Source organism: Hetaerina americana, unplaced genomic scaffold (assembly GCF_022747635.1).
Source record: "Hetaerina americana unplaced genomic scaffold, ioHetAmer1.1.p SCAF_14, whole genome shotgun sequence".
Classification (NCBI taxonomy): domain Eukaryota; kingdom Metazoa; phylum Arthropoda; class Insecta; order Odonata; family Calopterygidae; genus Hetaerina; species Hetaerina americana.
This window is the reverse complement of record NW_027286514.1, coordinates 11069592-11088959: the sequence shown is the minus strand read 5'-3', so window position 1 is coordinate 11088959 and position 19368 is coordinate 11069592. Positions and strand designations below refer to the sequence as shown.

The 19368-nt window shown below is 35.2% G+C and overlaps 1 protein-coding gene across 3 annotated transcripts in view; it reads left to right on the top strand.

The window, feature by feature from the left end:
* The window catches only part of LOC139686330 (peroxisomal leader peptide-processing protease-like), a 516420-nt gene extending 498200 nt beyond the window's left edge, over window positions 1–18220 (top strand). For all 3 annotated transcript variants that reach the window (XM_071583496.1, XM_071583497.1, XM_071583495.1), the window contains 6 exons: window positions 1971–2650; window positions 7110–7243; window positions 7590–7761; window positions 11066–11196; window positions 14516–14726; window positions 17242–18220. In XM_071583496.1, the coding sequence (XP_071439597.1) occupies window positions 1971–2650; window positions 7110–7243; window positions 7590–7761; window positions 11066–11196; window positions 14516–14726; window positions 17242–17336 (1423 nt within the window). In that variant the 3' untranslated portion in view covers window positions 17337–18220. The remainder of the gene's footprint in view (window positions 1–1970; window positions 2651–7109; window positions 7244–7589; window positions 7762–11065; window positions 11197–14515; window positions 14727–17241) is intronic.
* Window positions 18221–19368: the final 1148 nt, after the last annotated feature.

Below are 19368 nucleotides of genomic sequence, written 5' to 3'. Positions count from 1 at the left end.
ATGATAGGCTTTCTCTCCGGGACCTAAATTAAAATATGCATTTAAAAGACCGGTAATGTTCCGGAGCCGTAAATATCCAATAGTTCCATGAAACACGACTTCACCATTCACGCATTCTTTTTAAAATACTTGAAAAAGAAAATGTAATTTCATAAAGGCACTTAGCATTTTATAGTTAGCATACGTACAACCCACTCATGTTCAATGTGGAAATGTTGTAAGATATTATAGAAGCAAGGGTAAGGATTTGAGTATTCTTTTTCTCATCGGCGGATATGGTTACCAATAAACAACTTAAACGGAACACAATACGTGGGAGACCGTATAGTGTTTGTTTATTTTAACTTGCCCCATCAGTTACGAAGATTCAGAACTGAGACGATCAGCAGAGGGTTTTAACGTGGACGCCAAGACGAAGGCCTTCTCCAGTCAATTAGCAGTATTTTTATGCACAGTACTGTGTGTTACAGTGCTTTCATTATTTGACTATAAAGTTGGAATGTTCTGCATCATTGCTAATTTATTTTTGCTTAAATCTGTCAGTATTTCATTCGCCATTAACGCATTTCTCGCTATTTCAATGGGATACGTTTTAATCTGCTTGATTTACTGTATCATTCAGTCGGAGTGACCATATTTTTCTCCGAAACCTCTGAGACGCGCATAGACTTTTTTCAGTCTCTTCTCAGTTACCTGTTTGTTTTCCTTAAAAATACTTTGTTGAGGTGTAAGAATATTTTTTCTTTGAGGAAAAATGGGTGAAATGTTATTGCGGCACTGCTGCTATATGGAAAAATCATAATTTATATTTCTTGCGAGAAACTTGCTAAATTGAGGCGTAAATTTCGTTGTTAACGCCAAAGACATTAATAGATCTTGAGCACCTGAGTGATTCGTGAGTCGTTGCGATCTTTAAATGTTGGCCAGCCTGGAGAAGGAAAGTATTGATGCCACTCCCCTTGCTATACTCATTACGAAAAGAGCATTTTTTTAGTGTAGCTACAAAAATGATGACGGTGATTGTACGACGTATTTCGCTGCCATGTAGCATAGACAGACGCATCAGCTGGTACAAAAGCAGCATTTTATATGGCCAGTAACAGCCAACGTGACAAATGTGCAAACGATAATGCCATCATGCGTGATACATCCAAGGAATCCTTTGTCAATCGTATACTGTTGCCACCAATTTCTTCATGGCTTCCTAGTTTTGCTCTGACGTCTTCTATAACCTAATTCTCGTAATTAATTCATCTTTCTCTATTACTTGTCTCTCTATCTCTCTGTGCTTCCTTTCGCTGTAGTCTTCAGTGGCAACCATACCTCAGGTTGTGTCCATCTATTTCCCCCCTCCCTACTGTAGCTTCCATTGTTTATCTCTTCACTAACAAGTGCTTTTTCATTCGCCACTCTCATGCATCAATTGTATTTTCATCATTCTGATCTAATATAACATAGCCATTCCTTCTGATCCTCTTTTTGAATCTTTCCCTGTCATCTATGTCTCGGATATAAAAAATTAAACTTTTAAGTTTAAAATAAACTAAACTTAAACTAAACTAAAAGTTTTAGTGATTCTCTTTCTTATTTCAAGCCGTCTTATATCGTCTCAGTAATTATTTTAACTGATAAAGAGACCTCATTTCCCGTGTGCTATTCTGCGTATTCTCTCTCGAGCTTCTTTAATTCCTAGTATTCTTGCTAGTTAAACAGAAAGTTCACAATAGCAAAAATATTAAACTGGCTGCTTTCGTATTGTTAAGTCCATGCGTCTGTTAAGTCCATGGGTATGCGGCAGAACGAATTATGCCTCTTCGTCATCATTAAATTCGTGGATAACTGCAAGGTTGTTTTTTCCATCTTTTTGATGTCCATCATTTTCATATAAATGACAACCGACTTGATTTATTCGAACCTGCTTTATTATTATGCTTTAGCGCTTTCGTCATCTCTTCGTTTCTTTTTCTTAGTGTCGTGGACGTATGGGCCTGTAGCTCGCTGGCCGCCGCGTTTGACCATCTCCTCGCGTCGGGCTGGGATTTCTTCGGGGACGGCCTGCTCAAGTTCATCCTGTCAATGCTCGTCGTTTTTCGACCGCTCGGGAAGGCCCCCTCGGGGCCACCGGAAGCCACCGCAGCGTTGATGGCCCTCCTGGAGCAGGTTCACCGCGGAGGCCTCATCAGAGGCTCTCCCGTGCTGGCCATCTCCTCCCCGTTCACCGGCGTTTCTGTATCAGAGAAGATGTCCGAGGGGAGCCTGAGGCGTCGCCGCTTACCCATCCACACAGATGGGCAGGTGGATACCGGACGAAAGGGCCTCCGCAACCGCTACCAACGCTCCCCTTTCATGAATTCCTGGAGTCAGGGCGTGGTGAGCGGTATATGTGGCCCTGGCGACCGATCCCTCTTCCTCACCGACGCGAGGGCGACTGGTGGTTCGGAGGGCGGACCCGTCTTCACCAGGGTTTCGGGTCGAGAGGGCGAGTGGAAGCTTGCGGGGATGCTGCTGAGGTCCATATGCTACTGGAGAGGTGAATGGGTGGGTTTTTCTATCGCCTGTTACCTGGAACCGACGCTTAAGAGTTTCCTTGGAGTCTCTGGAACTACCATCCCCAGCATGGGGAGCTCGGTTGAATCCGCCCAGAAGGAAGGTGAGTTCCAGACAGTGGCGATGCTTATACCGCCCGGGTCGATCCTTGAGTCTCCACTCCCATTTTTGCCTCAAATTGAGGCTTCCCTGGTTGCCCAATCATAGCAGTAGACGCCCCATAGAATGGCATCCGTGGCGACTGAGCGCTGCACTATCTTCCCCCGGCTACATTAGTGGATCCTGTGTATTCACAAGTTCGAAAAATGGATGTGTTCTTTGGTAATCCTCTTGTCAGTGGGTCATAGGTTGTGGATTTTATTGTTGTTCATAGTGTATCATAGCGTTGTAACTATTTTGCGCTGCACTTATTTAGCGTTGTACCTGTCTCTCGGTTTAGTTTTGCTTTCTGCTGGAGGTTTTCCTTTCCTATACCACTCTAACTGTAGGTAAACGTACAATATCTTTTTACATGAAGGAGCGTCAGGCACAGCCAATGCCGTTCTTATCTCACGTTCCAGGTGGATTATTAATTTTCATTGTTGAAAACATCATGACGGCTTTCATTTCTTAATTTAACAAAATATTCCAACAACAAATAAACCCTAGAGCGGAAATTTGCTTCTAAACACATTGATAATAAACACGCCTGTTTTCGACGTTACTTAATGGAAAATTTCCATAATTATAATTTCATTAATGCTAAATTTTATTTTTCATGCGTATAACTGCGTTAAATGATCAATATCTGACATATTATTGTATGTGGAAGAGGCATACTTGTTAGTTTATGGGCAATACTTATGAGAGTCTTGCAGATTTTGAGATCGTTTTCAAACCCAACTCGTTCGCTTCGTAGGGGAGTCGTAAAAATTTAACCGCTGGTTAATTCGATGCCGGAATGCGTACCTATCAGCGATTATTCGCGGGGGGGAAGAAGTACTGCTTCGTCCCGAGGACTTGTGAGTGGGACTTCGCCCCACGATGACTACTCTTCCGCATCGCGAGACTCGTCGATGCGTTTTTGTTTTTCGTTTCTGCGCCCGCGGTGGCTTGCACCTGCCAACTTTGTAACAGCCACCCGTAATTACCTTTACTACCAGCATCCATCGAAACTCGCCTCAATTCAATTAAGATTTTCCTTCCAACGGAATCACCGTTCATTAAGGACACCCGATTACATCCATTATTTTCGCGGCTCGAAGACCCTTCCCCGCCTAACCCGAACTCTGCTTTCGCATTCAGGACGATGCTGGCGGAAGTGAAGTTGACTCGGACTGCAGTTATTCCCGCCCTCCTCCCTACAAATAATATCCTTCATCCCGCTTTCGTCGCTTCTCGAATATTCTGTCAATTTCTGACATTTTGGGATGTTTTCCTTTCTTGTTTGAACTGGTGAAACTTTCATGTGCTGAAAAAATATAGCCTAATTAAATTATTTTCTGTACAACGTAGTCAGGAAAAATGGAATGTGAAATCGCAGTAGGAGACGCATAAGAATGACTTACGTATAAGATAGGAAATATCAGTTAAGATATGACGATATTTGGCTGAAAGCCAACGGGCGTGGCTGAGCTACGTTCATTTTCCTCTGTGTATTAAACTAAATGAAAATAGGAGAATATTTTTCTCATGATGATTTGTTCATTTTGAGATTTATTTGTTTTGACTTTCATTTAAGCGGACTTCCAATTTTATCTTGGGAATAGCCCATAGTATCCAATTAATTATTTTTAGTTGAGTTAATGATTTTACACTTTTTATAGTCCATCCCATAGTTTGAAGGTTGACTGTAATATGAATTGGCCGATCTAATTTATCTGTTGAATCAAAAAATATTTCCCCAAGATTTCAATATTTCCCATGGATGGGGAATTAAATAAAAATATTAAAATGAGTACAAAGGCACACAATGTTTTTAAAACTCAATATTAACTTTAGATAATGGGAAATATTTTGAAGCATTTAAAAATATTCTGAATTGCAGCAAATAAAAAAAATTGTATCTTTCGATTAGGGTTCACAAATGGGTACAACTTAATTCCTCAAAGGCAGCCTTAGGCAACATGAGGGATAATATCACCCCTGCACCATGGTATTTCTCTGTTCCTTCCTTGTGCTTCAATGTTCCGTGAATATTAATAAATTCATCAAGTTGACCACGGTGATGTTTTGTTGGCTCTTTTATGGGAGTGGCAAATGAGTGCAAAGGTTGTGAAAAAAGGCAAGACAAAAATAATTTAGTACCTCAATAAGTGTTTTATATTTCTATGTGATTGGATCCATATGGAGAAATGTTTATCCTATTGATTTTAATGTCATCATTAAATGCATTCAAATTAAGCATTGTGCAATGCCTAATGTTTTTATTAATTAATAAAAAAGCCTTGCATTTTAAAAATATAGTAATTATTATTGACTCAGTGTGGTTGGTTGATTGACTGATATGTGGATATATTTTTTTTGTGAGAATGGAAGTTTGCCTTTTAAAGCCCTTTATTTATTTTTGTATGCATATTTTTTGTGCTAATATTAGTTACAAATCTATTATTTAACTTTGATTAATAAAAAAAATGAAACAGTTTCTGCCGTCACTTGGTGGAAATTGTTCATATTGAACTTTAAATTAAACCACTTGGCTTTTCCATGTAAAAAACTTTTATTTACGACCTAGGTTTCGTTATGGTATAACCTGATGATGTTATACCATAACAAAACCTAGGTTGTAAATAAGAGTTTTTTATGTGGAAAAGCCAAGTGGTTTAATTTTAAGTTCAATTTGACTTTGAACCTACTTTAATTGCACTTGGCAGAGAAACAACTCTTTAAAATGAAACTGATAAATTTTGCTTTTGTCAAATACTGTTTTTCAATCATTAAACAAGTGGACCGTAGTTGGTTAATATGATAATAAGTTTATTGATCCAGTTGATTTTGATAATCACATATATTCGAAAAACTTGTTTTCTATTCAATGTTCTTGCTTATATATTCCTTAGTAATCCTCAACAACTCTCCTGACTTTGCAAAGTTTAAAGTATCAGAGGCATGTAACAAATGTTGCCAGGAATGGAATTCTTGATTCTCAGATTTCAATCTTACTTCTCATATATGTATGGGAATTCATGTATATTGGATCTTTGAAATACAATATCACCAATTCCATGATGTTATTAAAATTTTAAATGATAAGGGTACTTGGTAAGATGCATGTGTGCATGTAATAAAATCATGAGGTGGGGGAGACCATTTTCCTTAATAATATTTTATTTGACTAGTAATTTTTTAAGATATGGAGCACAAAGCCTTTTCAACCTGGCAGTAATGGAAGGAGTGTACTTGCTGTTTCATAATGTTTCCTATGTTTCTATTTTCCTTAACTTTTTTATATGACTGGTTTTTAATCTCTCGCACAATTTATTCTTACTCCTCTTTTCCTTCTCATGAATGAAAGAGCTCCATAAACATATGTGCCTAGGCACTTAATGTTGCATTTATCACAAAATTATCAATTCATTAAATGTGAAATCAGATGGAGAAGACTGTCCTCATTATTCCTCAAAATTTCATCAAACTTGTATATCTGCTTAATGAATAGTTAATAGTCATTTGACCCATCAAATGCCCATTAAGCTCATAATTATTGAGTTCAATGACACATTGAATTCAAATATATTTTGCCCCTAGTCTACCTGTATTTTTATCTACCTTGCTTTTTTATGAAGTGATGGTTTCACTGTGACATTTAAGTGCATTTCATCTGGAATATTACTTCCAAGTTACCTGAAAATAAAATAAGAGGAATTCATGGATATTGGTAATGTAATTCATTGTATCCATCATTACATGGCCCTCTTATTAAAGACAGATAATGAGGATAAGAAGGAAACCAGGTTTAAGTTCTCAGCCAAAGACATTCTTACATGATTCACAAAAAAATAAATGTGAATGGAAATGGTTGATGGAGGCAAAAAATTGTGTTTTAAAATTGACCATACTTCATAAAACAAAATGAAAATAAGTACTCAATTGTTACTATCTGTTATGGGATGGCCTCTGTATCATCAGAAATTTTCCCGAGTAACATTCTTGTTCTGAGAGAGATCTTATGCTCTAGCAAGTTGCTGTTTGGGCAATCTTGTCGAAGCAAGGTTTATGTGATGCCACAAAAAATATAACAAATGATGCTTATGACTTAATAAGCATCATTCCACTATCGACAGTAAGAAGTGAAGCTGTTTTTGTCTTATCGCCTATAACCAAAAAACGAGGTTTGAAAAACAAATTGATATTTAATGCATGTCCTTTTTTACATCATGCAAGGTTTTTTTACTTAATTAAAATATGGAATGACTAAATTAAAGGAGCCTATTTTTTTTGTAATATGACTCATTTTCATTTCCAAAGAAATGAAATCAGGATTTCATCAAATGCCTCCCCTATATGATTGCTTAGTAGGTAATATATCATGAGAAATTTATGCACCTTTGTCAGATACTAACAGTTTTCTCCATTGAGTATAGATAAGCTTGATGTGGTCAGCATGATTTCATCTTTTCCTGTGGTGCTGGTGATGTGTGGATATTCCCAAGGATCTGGCATTCCCATTAAAGGCCGTCGAGGCCTTATTTTGACATGCGCTCATGTTGTGCGCAAGGTATGGAAAGTAGAAATATTTTTAAATTAAGTAACAGAAAATTTTCCTCTAAAACAGCATTATTGGTATACATAATAAGCAATTTCTCTCACGTAATATTACATTATCATCATGCTTTCTTGAAGAATGCAATTTTTTATGAAATCCATTTATGCCGTGCTAGATATGCTTTCTCGTCTTAAGTTGTCCTTTTAATTATGATCCCATTTGTGCTACACATTCATGCAATAATTTCTAAAAAAATTCTTAGTTCACAAAGTGGCCATTGTTTTTCATATATTTGGTCTGTCCATTGGGCGTGCTAACATATGACTGCAACTGTTCTCTCTTATTCAATTCATTTCAGCATAATTTGGGCATTAAAGTAACTTGGCTTAAAGGGAAGAAGTCAGTTACCAAAAATGCAGAAGTTATCTATCTGACAGCTCCAAACTTAGTGTATGATATTGCAGTTATTTCAGTTGGACCAGGGACAAGTCTTCCGACTGTGCGTATCTCCAAAGAGCTTCCACAACAAGGTATGCAATCATCTTTGATTTTCCTACTGCTTGGCAGGTTCACTCATGGTTAAATTTATTTATTTATAAGTAAGAACTTTGATTCATATAGTATATTCCAAGAGTTACAGATTAAATAGATAATTTGAGGCAGAGAGAATATGTCACTATGGGTTTGGTCAATGTAAGGTCACATTGGGTATAATTCTCCTCATTCACGGTCTTTAACCCAAGAAATTAATTAAGCTAATTGTTTCAAAATATAAGAATGTGATTTAAAATTGGCAAAAGAAGGAAATGAATTGTCATTTGGATGGAATGAAGGGAGGAAAACAGTATGTACACTTAAAATGATCCAATCCCAAATATTTTTATCTATGCCATATGCTTCTAGCTTTGTGAATAATTTACTATGAGGCACTTTGCCGAAGGCTGCCTTAAAATCTAGAAAAACTGCATCCACTGGAACATTGCTGTCTCCTGAAGTAAGAATATCATGAACAAAAAGCATCAGCTATGTCCTGCAGAATCACCTTTTCGGAAACTGTGCTGATTTTTCATTAATAACTCCAGATTATCAAGTAGTCTTATGATTGAACGAGCAACTATGTGTTCCATAGCCTTGCACAAAATGGATGTGAGGGAAAAAAGCCTTGCACAAAATGCTTTTGGATTCTCTTTCAAAATTTCCGATTATTTTTTCCTTTTGAATTCGCCAAATACTTTCGAAAATTCCTTCTTGGCATTCACCCTAAATATCTTGTAATCATAAGAGATCTCAATCTTTTTGTTGCTAGAGATGTCGTCTGTAATATTTTTCATCTTGGCCTGACTTAGCCTTTGACATCGCAATGCTTTTTTAACATCCGCATTTTACCATCTAGGTTCCATTAAGGTTAACCTTTATTAACTTACTGGGAATGGACTTGTTAACTGCTAAGCATGTGATCTCAAGGAATTGGTTCCACATATACTCAGTATTTCTTTGATTACTATATTTCTTAAAATTTGCAAATTGACTCTGTAGCATGCATTTCAGACCATTATAGTCCCTTCTTTAAACACATAAATTTTTCATTTAAATTTCTTATTTCTGACCCCATGTAGTAAAAACTTAGCATGTCCAGCCCTGTGGTCACTAATTCCTTTAATTGTTTCTATAGTTAAGACTTTTGTGGGTATGCTTGTTGCTAACAAATCAAGAAAATTATCAGCCCTTGTTGGTGAAGTGACAGATTGTGATTTTTACACTCTGAAATTGTTGCATTAAAATGCATATTAGCGGATAACTCCATTAAAAGTTACTGTTGCAGCATCTCCCGCAGTTTCTTTGGAATTTGATGCAAGGAGTTTAACTTACAAGATTTTAATAGCAACTTGCGGTCCACTTTGTCTTTACCCTCAGTTTTAAAACTCTATGTGCACCATTTGATAGATGAGACATTGAAATATCCACCGATTACCACGTCATAGGCCTGGATTTGTATTCTATTTTATTTTAAGTCACAATATTATTATTTTAATGTAGCAATGAGGAGGAGACACTTCATTTGCTATTGTATTTCATGTTAGAGGGTATCATAATACAGTCCATTCAAAACTTTTCAAATGAGGGACTGTCACCTTATATTTGATAAAAAGTTTTAAAAAATCTACAATATTGTCAAGCATTACTTATTTTTAAATTATGAGGTAGGCGTTTGGTGTGGGAGGAGTGTGGCATAGGTATTGAGAATTCTTATTTGAAATCTTGGAAATTTTGTGGGAGCAGTAGTAAAATAGAAGCTGCTTGACACAAAAATATTAATAAATAATAGTTGTATATTCTATTCCAATAATATAAATGAATCAATGATATATTTAATTAAAATAAGTAAAGATTTCAAATGGCGGAGTGACACTAATGTCAATAATTTACATGCATAAAATGTTATTCATGAAAACTTTGTTATCAATGAGATTTTAATAACTTTTATTATAATTGTGTATTCTATTCTAATAATATAAATGAATTATTGATTTATTTTATAAAAAGGCAAAGGTTTCAAATGGTGGAGTAACAATATTATCAATTATTCATGTGCAAAAAATGCTTTTTATGAAATTTTTGCAATTTGTTGAAATTTTATGATGAGATTAAGTGAGCTTGCAGGTTTAATACATTATCATGTGTTTAATATAACACATATATACTTTTCAAGGTGTGTGATATGCATTCATATCTATATGAGATGTTCAATAAATCCTGGGAATTTTAATCATTTGGGAAGAATGTTATTTATTCGTTTGTATCAATGGTATCCCCATCAAAGTAGTCCCCATTAGATATTATACACTTATACCAGTACTTTTCCAATTCTTGAAACACTTCTGGAACTCGATCTTTGGTATAGCTTCTAGCTCTCCCAGCAATGCTTTTTTAATATGAACTATACTTATAAAACGACAGTCCGTTAAGGTTCTCTTTATTATTGGGAACTGAAAAAAGTCGCATGAGGTGACTATTTCTGGTGAATATGGTGGCTAGGACATTATTACAATGGTTTTTTAGGCCAAAAATTCATGAACAAACAGTGGACAGTGTGAGCAGGTGCAATAAAGCGGTGGTTCAAAACCCATGAATTGTTTTGCCACAAGTATGGGCATTTATTTCGAATTGCTTCACACAAATGGTGTTGAAATTGTATAAGTAGAACAGAAGTACTACTTATAAGTGGTACTTTTTATTGATCATTTGACCTTGTGGCAAAAACCCATGGTACACTATGCAGTATGCAAAATTGCAGAATTCCTTTTAGTCTTTGGACACACCTTGTGCATCTGAAAGAGGTCAAAAAATTAAGAGATAGATTGGAGGTAGCATGAATTTCAGGTAACATTATATTATAATTTGGGTTGGTCCTTGGCATTTTGTATAAGCCAGTATGAACCAGTTTCTCCCATGGCGTCAGAATGATGTTGGATTTGTTTTCAAAAGAAACAAATAACCTTGATTGCCATTTTTTATAGGGATTGCATATTTTCTGTACTTTTCAAGAACTAGAGCATATTTTCTGAAACCTTTAAAAAATATAGAAGCTGTGGGTGGGAATTATTTCAAGTGTAGGTTCTAGCAGCAGCCTATGCATGCAAAGAGATAGATGGATAAATGACTTGAGTAAACAGTAATGAACTTGTCCCCACTTTTATGTACCCACTACATACCTGTTTTGATCATTTTCTCAAAATTGTGATTTTTTATACTTATGTTAGATTAGAGGTTAGATCACTGTAGTATGTTAGCATTCAATTGAATGGAGACTGAGTTTGATGTTTTACTACTTAGGTGATGTAGTATGGTTGGTCGGCTATGCCATGCACTTCAGGCCAAACATAGATACCCCCTTGGAGGCTCCCTTGCTGTCAAGAGGAATAATTTCATCTGTGGTGCCTTGGAAACGACCTTCACTTCTGCAGGTAATTAGTTTTTTGATAAGGGTGAAATCTTCATGGGAAAATTGTATTTCTCTTTGCTCATGGCCATTTCCTATAACTTAAAATCATTTTGGAAATGTCAAATTAACAAGTGTACTTACTATATACACATTATGTATCTCATTGGGGGCAATAATTCCTACTTTCTGGCATGTATCTTAGGCCCTTTACTCTGTATCTAGCATATGCACTAATTGCTATCACTAAGTGCCCAACCTTAAAGCTCGTCTGGTAAATACAAAAGTCAGTAGTTCTTTGATCAAATTTGTTGGCTTTCAAAGAAAATGAAAATTGTAGCTGTATTACAAAATAAATCAAATCCAGCTGATGTCAGGAATATTGAGCACTAAAGAAAATTTATCCCCAAAATTTACAGTCCACCAAAAAATTGTTTACAGCCATAGACTTACCAATGTGGACAAAAAAATCTAAAAAGGTCTGGAAAATTATTAACAATTCCAAGGGTAATCATAATTTACAACAAGATCTTCAACTGCATGACTTGACTTGAAACCCTATTCCAGATTACCCTAAAATGACCTCCATTCTGAATTATTTCTACATATCCCACCTAAATCCCACAGTTTCAGTCAATTCATCTAATTATTCTCATATTCCCAACTCATATGCAATATTATATCTATTTTCCTGTCAAGCTATGGAACTGACCAACATAATCAATAAATTCCCTAACAAATTTAGTCCTGGATTAGATGGCATCCCAGGGATAGTCATAATTTAGGATTGTATTTTGATTTTGCTAAAGCTTTTGACTCCATGAATCATCAGCTACTCTTGTGTTAACTAAAACATTGTGGTGTAAGAGGCTCATCCTACAAATTAATGGTATCATATCGATATTTCAATGGCATCAGCATGTGGAGTTCTCAAGAAATGGCTCCATATTTGTTTCTCCTGGTAGAGAAGTAACACCATATGTTCCCCAGGATTCTGTATATGGCTCTATTTTATTTGTAATTTATATCAATGATCTACCAGATAAGCTTAAGTTCGTTAAGATAATAGACCCATTATTCTATGCTCATATTACAAATATTGTGTCAGCCTCCTCAGTGGATAGTTTCACTGAAAGAATAGCTGAAGTAGCACAGATTTTCAATTAATAGTGTCTTCTTAACTTCCTGGAACCCAATGTAAACAAGTCCAGTCAGATTTATGTCACTGATAAAAACAAAGTTTCCACTGCAATCTCAGTAGATGCGGCAGGTGTAAGTATTCCCCAAAATTCTAGCACCCAATTCCTGGGATTTATCCTGCATAGAAACATGCCTTGGGAGGAACTTATTTTCAAATGATGTAGAAAGTGAAGTTCCCTATGCTTCCTCATAAGAAATATTAGACATTCTGTAAATTTATCAGTCCTTCTATCCATTTATGTAGTAGTAGTATTTTAGGGCAGGCGACCGACAGCTGAGGTCATTTGCGCCATTAGGGATGGACAGGAAAGGATGAAGGGTGGAGAGAAACCCGGCATCGGCATTAGCCTACTCTTTACGAAAGGCACCAAGGGGTCCGCAGCTTAACATCCCATCCGACGGACAGTGTACTCACTCGAAGTGCCCTCCACAAAGCACCTCAAGTAGGGATCGAGATACCTCTGAAAAGTATTCAACCCTGCTGGGATTTGAACCCCGGCCCTATGGGTGGGAAGCCAGTATGGTAGCCACCACACTATCCATTTATTGTGGTGAATTTTACTCTCATACCACTTGTAATATCCTCTTCTAGAGTTCCTCTCCCCTTGTGGGCATAATCTTCAAAATCCAAAATAAAATTTTACATATTATGAGCAATAATGCTCCTTGTGATGCACCATGTAAAACTCTTAACAAAAGACTTGGTTTAATACCAGTACCTACATATATGTATTTTATTTCGTCTAGCTTACAAAGGGTAATATTTCTCAGCAAAGGTCCCATAGTATTTTTTCTCAGATTGTGAAGTTTATATCTGTAGTACCCTATATTTGCATATGTGTGAATATGCACCATTCTCCAGGCATATAAATGCATTATTATTAGTATTATATAACCCCTAACTCTTAACAATCATGCCATTGATATTAATTGCAGTATCTCATCCTCCGTATTTTGTGTCACGTGCACACAAGAAATCAATTTGTCTTGCAATCATTTCTTTCATCAACTTATGTTCCTCTTCATCGATATCTTGCATTTTAAGTACCAATTGCTTACATATATGTATCACCGAATCCAATTCTTGATGGGTCCATATTAAATGGGTCACATTGGTGATCATGGCTTCCATTGGAGGCCTTTCCATGTCATTTAAAAGCAATGATAGTTAGGGTTTGCCAAATTTGTGGCCCTTTTGGAAGTCCTGCCATCTGGAGAATTCACTGCTAATGGTTTCACACCTGCCTTCTTTGTGGGTGTTTGCCTGCATTGGTTTTTACTAGGGTTTTCATGTCTGAACTCCCTAGGTTTTTCCCACAAAATTACTTCTCGTGCAAATTCCTTTTAATATATATATATGATTTTACTATTTTTTTTTCTTTTTTATAACACTTTATATTTTCTTTCATTATTAGTATTGTTGTTATGTTCTTGACGACGGGTTAAATGGAAGAAGGGACCTTATGGTCTCAATTTTGACCAAATAAAGATGTTTATATGTCTATCAGTCAGTTCAGGTATATTTTCAACTGGAGCATCTTGCAAACAACACCAAAGCCTAGTCATGCCCACCTTCAAATAAATTATTAGCCATTCTGATAAAACTACCTTGATATTATGCATTTTCTGTGCCCCATCCCAAGGAGTTAGATGCAGTGTAATGCCACACGAGGAGGCTAATGTGTTCCTATGGCTGTTATTATTAAACGATCTATTATATATCATGTTCAAAACTATTGTGACTATTATATAAAAGAGATTGCCAAATTTAAGTTATTGTATTGATAACTTTGTGGTAGAAAATGATACATTTATGAAAATAAAGTTGTTAAAATTTTCTTTAATACTCAGTAATAATCAATTGACTTACTGCTTTTGGAATGATTCTGGTTCTAATTGGTGTGCTGATAAATAAGACTGTTAGTTGTAGAATTGTAAACTGTGGATTTTTCCTCTTATGAATGTTTCTTTTCTTGATTGGGTACTTAATTCGCAGGTTTTGCAACAACAGAGCATGTTTTTTCATCAAAATTTTTGTGCCTATTACTCTTAAATAAATTTTTCTTATTTGTTCATCATGTGAGCAATTAGCCCTGTTTTAGTAAACTAATTGTGGTGAGGAAATTGCATTGTGTCTTTTATAGACTACCTGTTGTGTCCAAGCTGGTAGTAGTGGAGGAGCAGTCGTACGAGAGAAGGATGGTAAATTGTTAGGTGTGATGGTTTGTAATACTGCCGTTGATGATTTCCGACCAGGCAGATCAAAGCCAAATGTTATCATTCACCCTAGCATCAATTTTGCCATTCCTGCTATCACTCTGAGTGGCACTCTGTCCAGATTTTATAAAACTGAAGGCAAGTATATGTTTAACGTTCACTCTTTTAAGTATTAGTAAAATATTACATCCAGTATGCATGGTATTTATGGATGTATAAATTGTATGGATGTATCAGGTGGGAGAAACTTTGATTTCATGATTTTGTGGCTACTCTACAGCAATGGAGGCAGATACTGAGTGAAAAAATCTCATTGATTGGATTTGTTTTAAGCTACTACTAATAATACATCCAAAATTGTTAATTTTATTGCTTGGACTGTTTCATAACTTTATTTTTTAAAGAAAAAAATACTCATATTTGGTGACAAAGGTTAGAAAAGGGCAAGCAAACCATGAATAATGGATGAGATGATTAGTAAGAAAGATGAGAGAAGAAAATTGAGGAATATAAACACCAAGTTAGGTGGAAGGAAGCATAGAGAGTCGAATGATTAATTGAGGTAGGTAACAAATATAGCAAAAGAAGTGTGGTGGAAGAGAAAGTTTGCAAAGGAAGGGTGAAATTAGTGTGCTCTACAAGAAGGTTAAAACACTATCTGGAAGTAAGAAGGGAAAGTCTGTGTTCAAAATTAGAAATAAGTGGGGAAAAAAACTTTGGAACTTTTGAAAAAGTTGAACCAAAAAAGATCCAAGAGAGATGGAAGGAATATATAGAAGAACTGTATGGTAAAGAACTTTTACCATCAAGGTTAGACATACACGTAGGAAGAAGAAATAACGTAGGGGAAGATAGCTTAGGTCCAGAGTTACTTGATGGTGAAATAGAAATGGCAATTAAGGGAAGTGAAATCAAATGAGGCTGTGGGGGTAGACAACATAGCTGCAGAACTACTTATAGGGTTCAAAAATTTGGGAGGAAGAGTCTTTAAGGACTAATTCAAAAGATCTATGAGGAAGGAATTTGGCCTGAAGACTTTGTCAGATCAGATTTAGTTCCTATACTAAAAAAGAGAAATGTGGCAACAGAGTTGGAGTGCATCAGAAGGTCAGTGTGATAAGTGTGGTGTGAAAATAAATGTAAATAAAACAAAGGTCATGTGGTTTCTGAGAAAGAGAAAGGCTAATTCAAATGTTGAAACAGATACCAAAAATTAGAGCAGGTGGAACAGTTAACCTATCTTAGAAGTCTTTTGGACCAAATTGGTCACAGAAGAAGAATAATTGCATAAAAAGAAGAATTGCATTATGCAAGGAGGCTAATGAGGAGGGAATCGATGACTGGGATATTGACTAAGGATGTTATAAAAAGGCTCGTCAAAACCTTGATGTTGAGTGTGGTGACTGAAACATGGTCATTGAAGCATTAAGATAGTCATCAAGATAAAGTAGTCCAATTCCCCACCTCTGGAATTCTGTGACCCACATTAGAGATATAGAGTAATTGATATAAACTTTTATGGAGTAATGGAGTATTTTATTTGTTTTCGTAGCAGTTTTTAATTATATAAACATATCCTCCACTCCTCTTTTCTGTTTCCTTCTCTGCAATCTACATAAAATAATGTCTGTTTTCCATCTACATTTGTAATTGCATTACAATCAACTGTGTGGTAGTTTTTTATTAATTTCTTATGTTAAGGTTTCCCAAATATTTCCCATATACTCTCCTCTACAGCATTTCATAAAGGTTTGGTTAAAGGTAGAGTGTTCTATTTACTTCAAAATTTTTAATTCTTAATGCTGCTCCAAAGTAGGTAATAGTATATGAAAACCTATGATGGAACCACTGAGTGGTATACTATATTGGTAAGTTGAAGAGGCTAATTCATATTGCCTTCCAGCTTTTGCAAATTTGAGTTGCAAGGCTCTTTTGAAAAGCTATCTTAAATTGTAAGACCAAAATAAACAGTGTGCATCTGATGATATTTTTCATCCAAGGTATGATGAAATATGATTTACCACAGTAAATAAAGAAAATGTCTTAATTTTGTTTTGTGGGATCTATTTTTTTCTGGCATCTTCTGTCATAAAAAATTGATCGGAGAAAGGTAGAGCATTGATTATTCCCTAGTCAAAATCCAGCTGAAATATTTACCAGATTTGAACAGGGTCCAGCTAGAAGTAGCAGGAAACTTACTAGATCAAGTGAAAATTTTCAAAGATCCCTCAAAAATCAAGTTGGAAGCACAGCCTTCAAGAGGGTCTTGGTGAGTCACCTGCTACATCGAGTTGGTTCATCTCTCTTACTGTGACAATGTTCTCTCCCCACTCTTTCAATACAAATTATCATTACCTAAACTCCTAACATTTCCGTACCATTTTATCAAAAATAAATATGAATTTGCTTCATTATATTTATTGTTATACATGATTGTTGAAATATGACTTACTGGTGATGTTTTTATTTATCCTTAAGTGTTGTAAAAAGATTTGTGACATCATTGGTAGATTATTTTGGTTAGATTTCTTGTTTATATTTATGAATTGGACAGTGAAATATATTTTGCAAGTTGAGTAAAGTGCAAGATGGTAGAACAGATGTAATGCCTTTATTTTGGAAATAAATTTTTAATTTCTTTCATTTCTTTCAGATCCGTCGGTCTTGAATGAGTTTCAGAGTCCAGATGAAAGGGTTCAAGAGATATGGAAATTGAAAGCTCCTAAAATAGAAAGGTGTAAACTTTAGTTTTTCCTTAAAGATAGTTAAGTGTTAACTTTTCATGGAGGACTGTAAATATTTTTGTTTTTCATTATTTTTATGTTTGATATTTGAATAAATTTGTAAAGACCATATAGGGATGGCATGGGAAACTTAATTATCATGTTAAAAAGTCTTCATTATTCCACATTGTTACTTTTGTTGTGACTGCCATTATTCCATGAAAAAATTTCATTGGTAGTTACAGTTGTGAAACTGGGAATTAACTTCTCAGTTGGTTAATCAAAGAAATTTAGGGACCTCTTCCTCAATGTTGTTTCTTTGTATGGTGTTCACTTTACAAAGTTGTCGTAAAAAAATAATGCTCTCTACTTGTTACAGAAAATCTAATATGCATTCCATAACCCTGTACTCTTGAGATCCAATCTCCATCTAATGGTTTACTTTCATCATTTCTCATTAGTCATTTCAAGTCCTTACCCTCTAATTTACACAGCATCTGTCTTTCCAGAGATCCTCTGATAGTACAAAAACATATTTTGGAATATTTTGATATTTAATCAAAAGAAATGCAAATGTTATTTCAGATTCCAGATATTTTCTTATGGCCGGATATATTCCGATGTCTTCAAAATTTGATTATTGAATTTGTCATGTTTTTAAGAATTGGAGAAGTTTTTTCTCTAGCCCTAAAGGAATAGGCTCATGAAATACACTTGCAAACATACCTCAAAATTTCAAGTGAAAAATTTAATATGAAATATCAAATAGCCATTAATAATTACTTTGGTAATTCATTTATATATATATGCATAGAGATTTCAGTAAATATTTTGAGGTTCTTTGTATTTCCATGAAGTAATTATGTTTCTGAAAATCATTAAAAGTTGCACTGTAATAAAAATACTTAAGGCTCTTTATTAGAATTAGACAAAATATTGGTATATTCATATATTCCAGTTTGGATATTGAAATCCAGATGATATTTATGTAATCTATATTTGTATGTAGATGGGTATTTGATGGAAAACAATTTTTTATATTTGTATTGTTTGATGGGAGATGAAATAAAATTCTTGGTCTTATTTATAAAAATTCCTTTTGAGTACTAGAATTATACCTTTTGACCGGTAGCAAGCCATTTGTATTAAATTTTTATGTGCATAAAGTATATACATTTTTTGTATTAAATTTGGGAATGGTTGATTAAATATTATTTTATGACAAGCGTAGTTCACATAAAATATGGCATACTAACTACTACTGTGAAAAGTTTTCATAAAAATAATCCAGAATTGCACACAGACTTAATTGCCTAAAGTTCTAAGTAGAATGTAGTACTTCAATGGTATTTTATATACAACTTTAATTCACTAAGTTCCTGAATTTTTTTATTTGAATTGCAATTTTCATAATAAATTACCTAAGTTAATACTAACATAATAATAATAATTCCTTTCTTTTGAGTGATACTTACAGACACTAAATACTTCCTAAGAGAGAACTTAGAAGGCTTTGACAAATAAAGGTGCTTGGTTGTGGAATAATGCAATTCTGAGTAAAACTCTAAATATTCAGTTAACAGTTTGTTATATTTGATTATTGCCTTGGATTTGTTTGATTCTGCAAACTTCCTTCCTCCTGTCATTCCATCCAACATGCCTTTCCTATTCCAACCTCTTCCTCATTCGGCTAATTTGCTCCCTTTTATCGCAGTTTTCTAAATTCCATCACCAATAAAATATTCTGCAACCATCTTTTCTGCCAACTTTGGATTTCTCCCAATAGTCCCCTCTCCTTCCCATCATACGTAGTACTTCCTCATTTGTTTTCCTTTCTGTTCACTTCACCTTTACCATCCTTTTCCACACCCACATTTCAAAAGCCTCCAATATACCCATGCCTATCATCTCGCTTTAGTGACTGTGTTTCCCTGCTGTCTGAAACCAGTCTCCATATCATAGCTTTAACAAGCCTTTTTATAACATCCTGACCCACTGTCCCTTCCATCAGTTCCCAATTATATGCAAACTTCTCTGACCAAAGTATTATTCTTTTT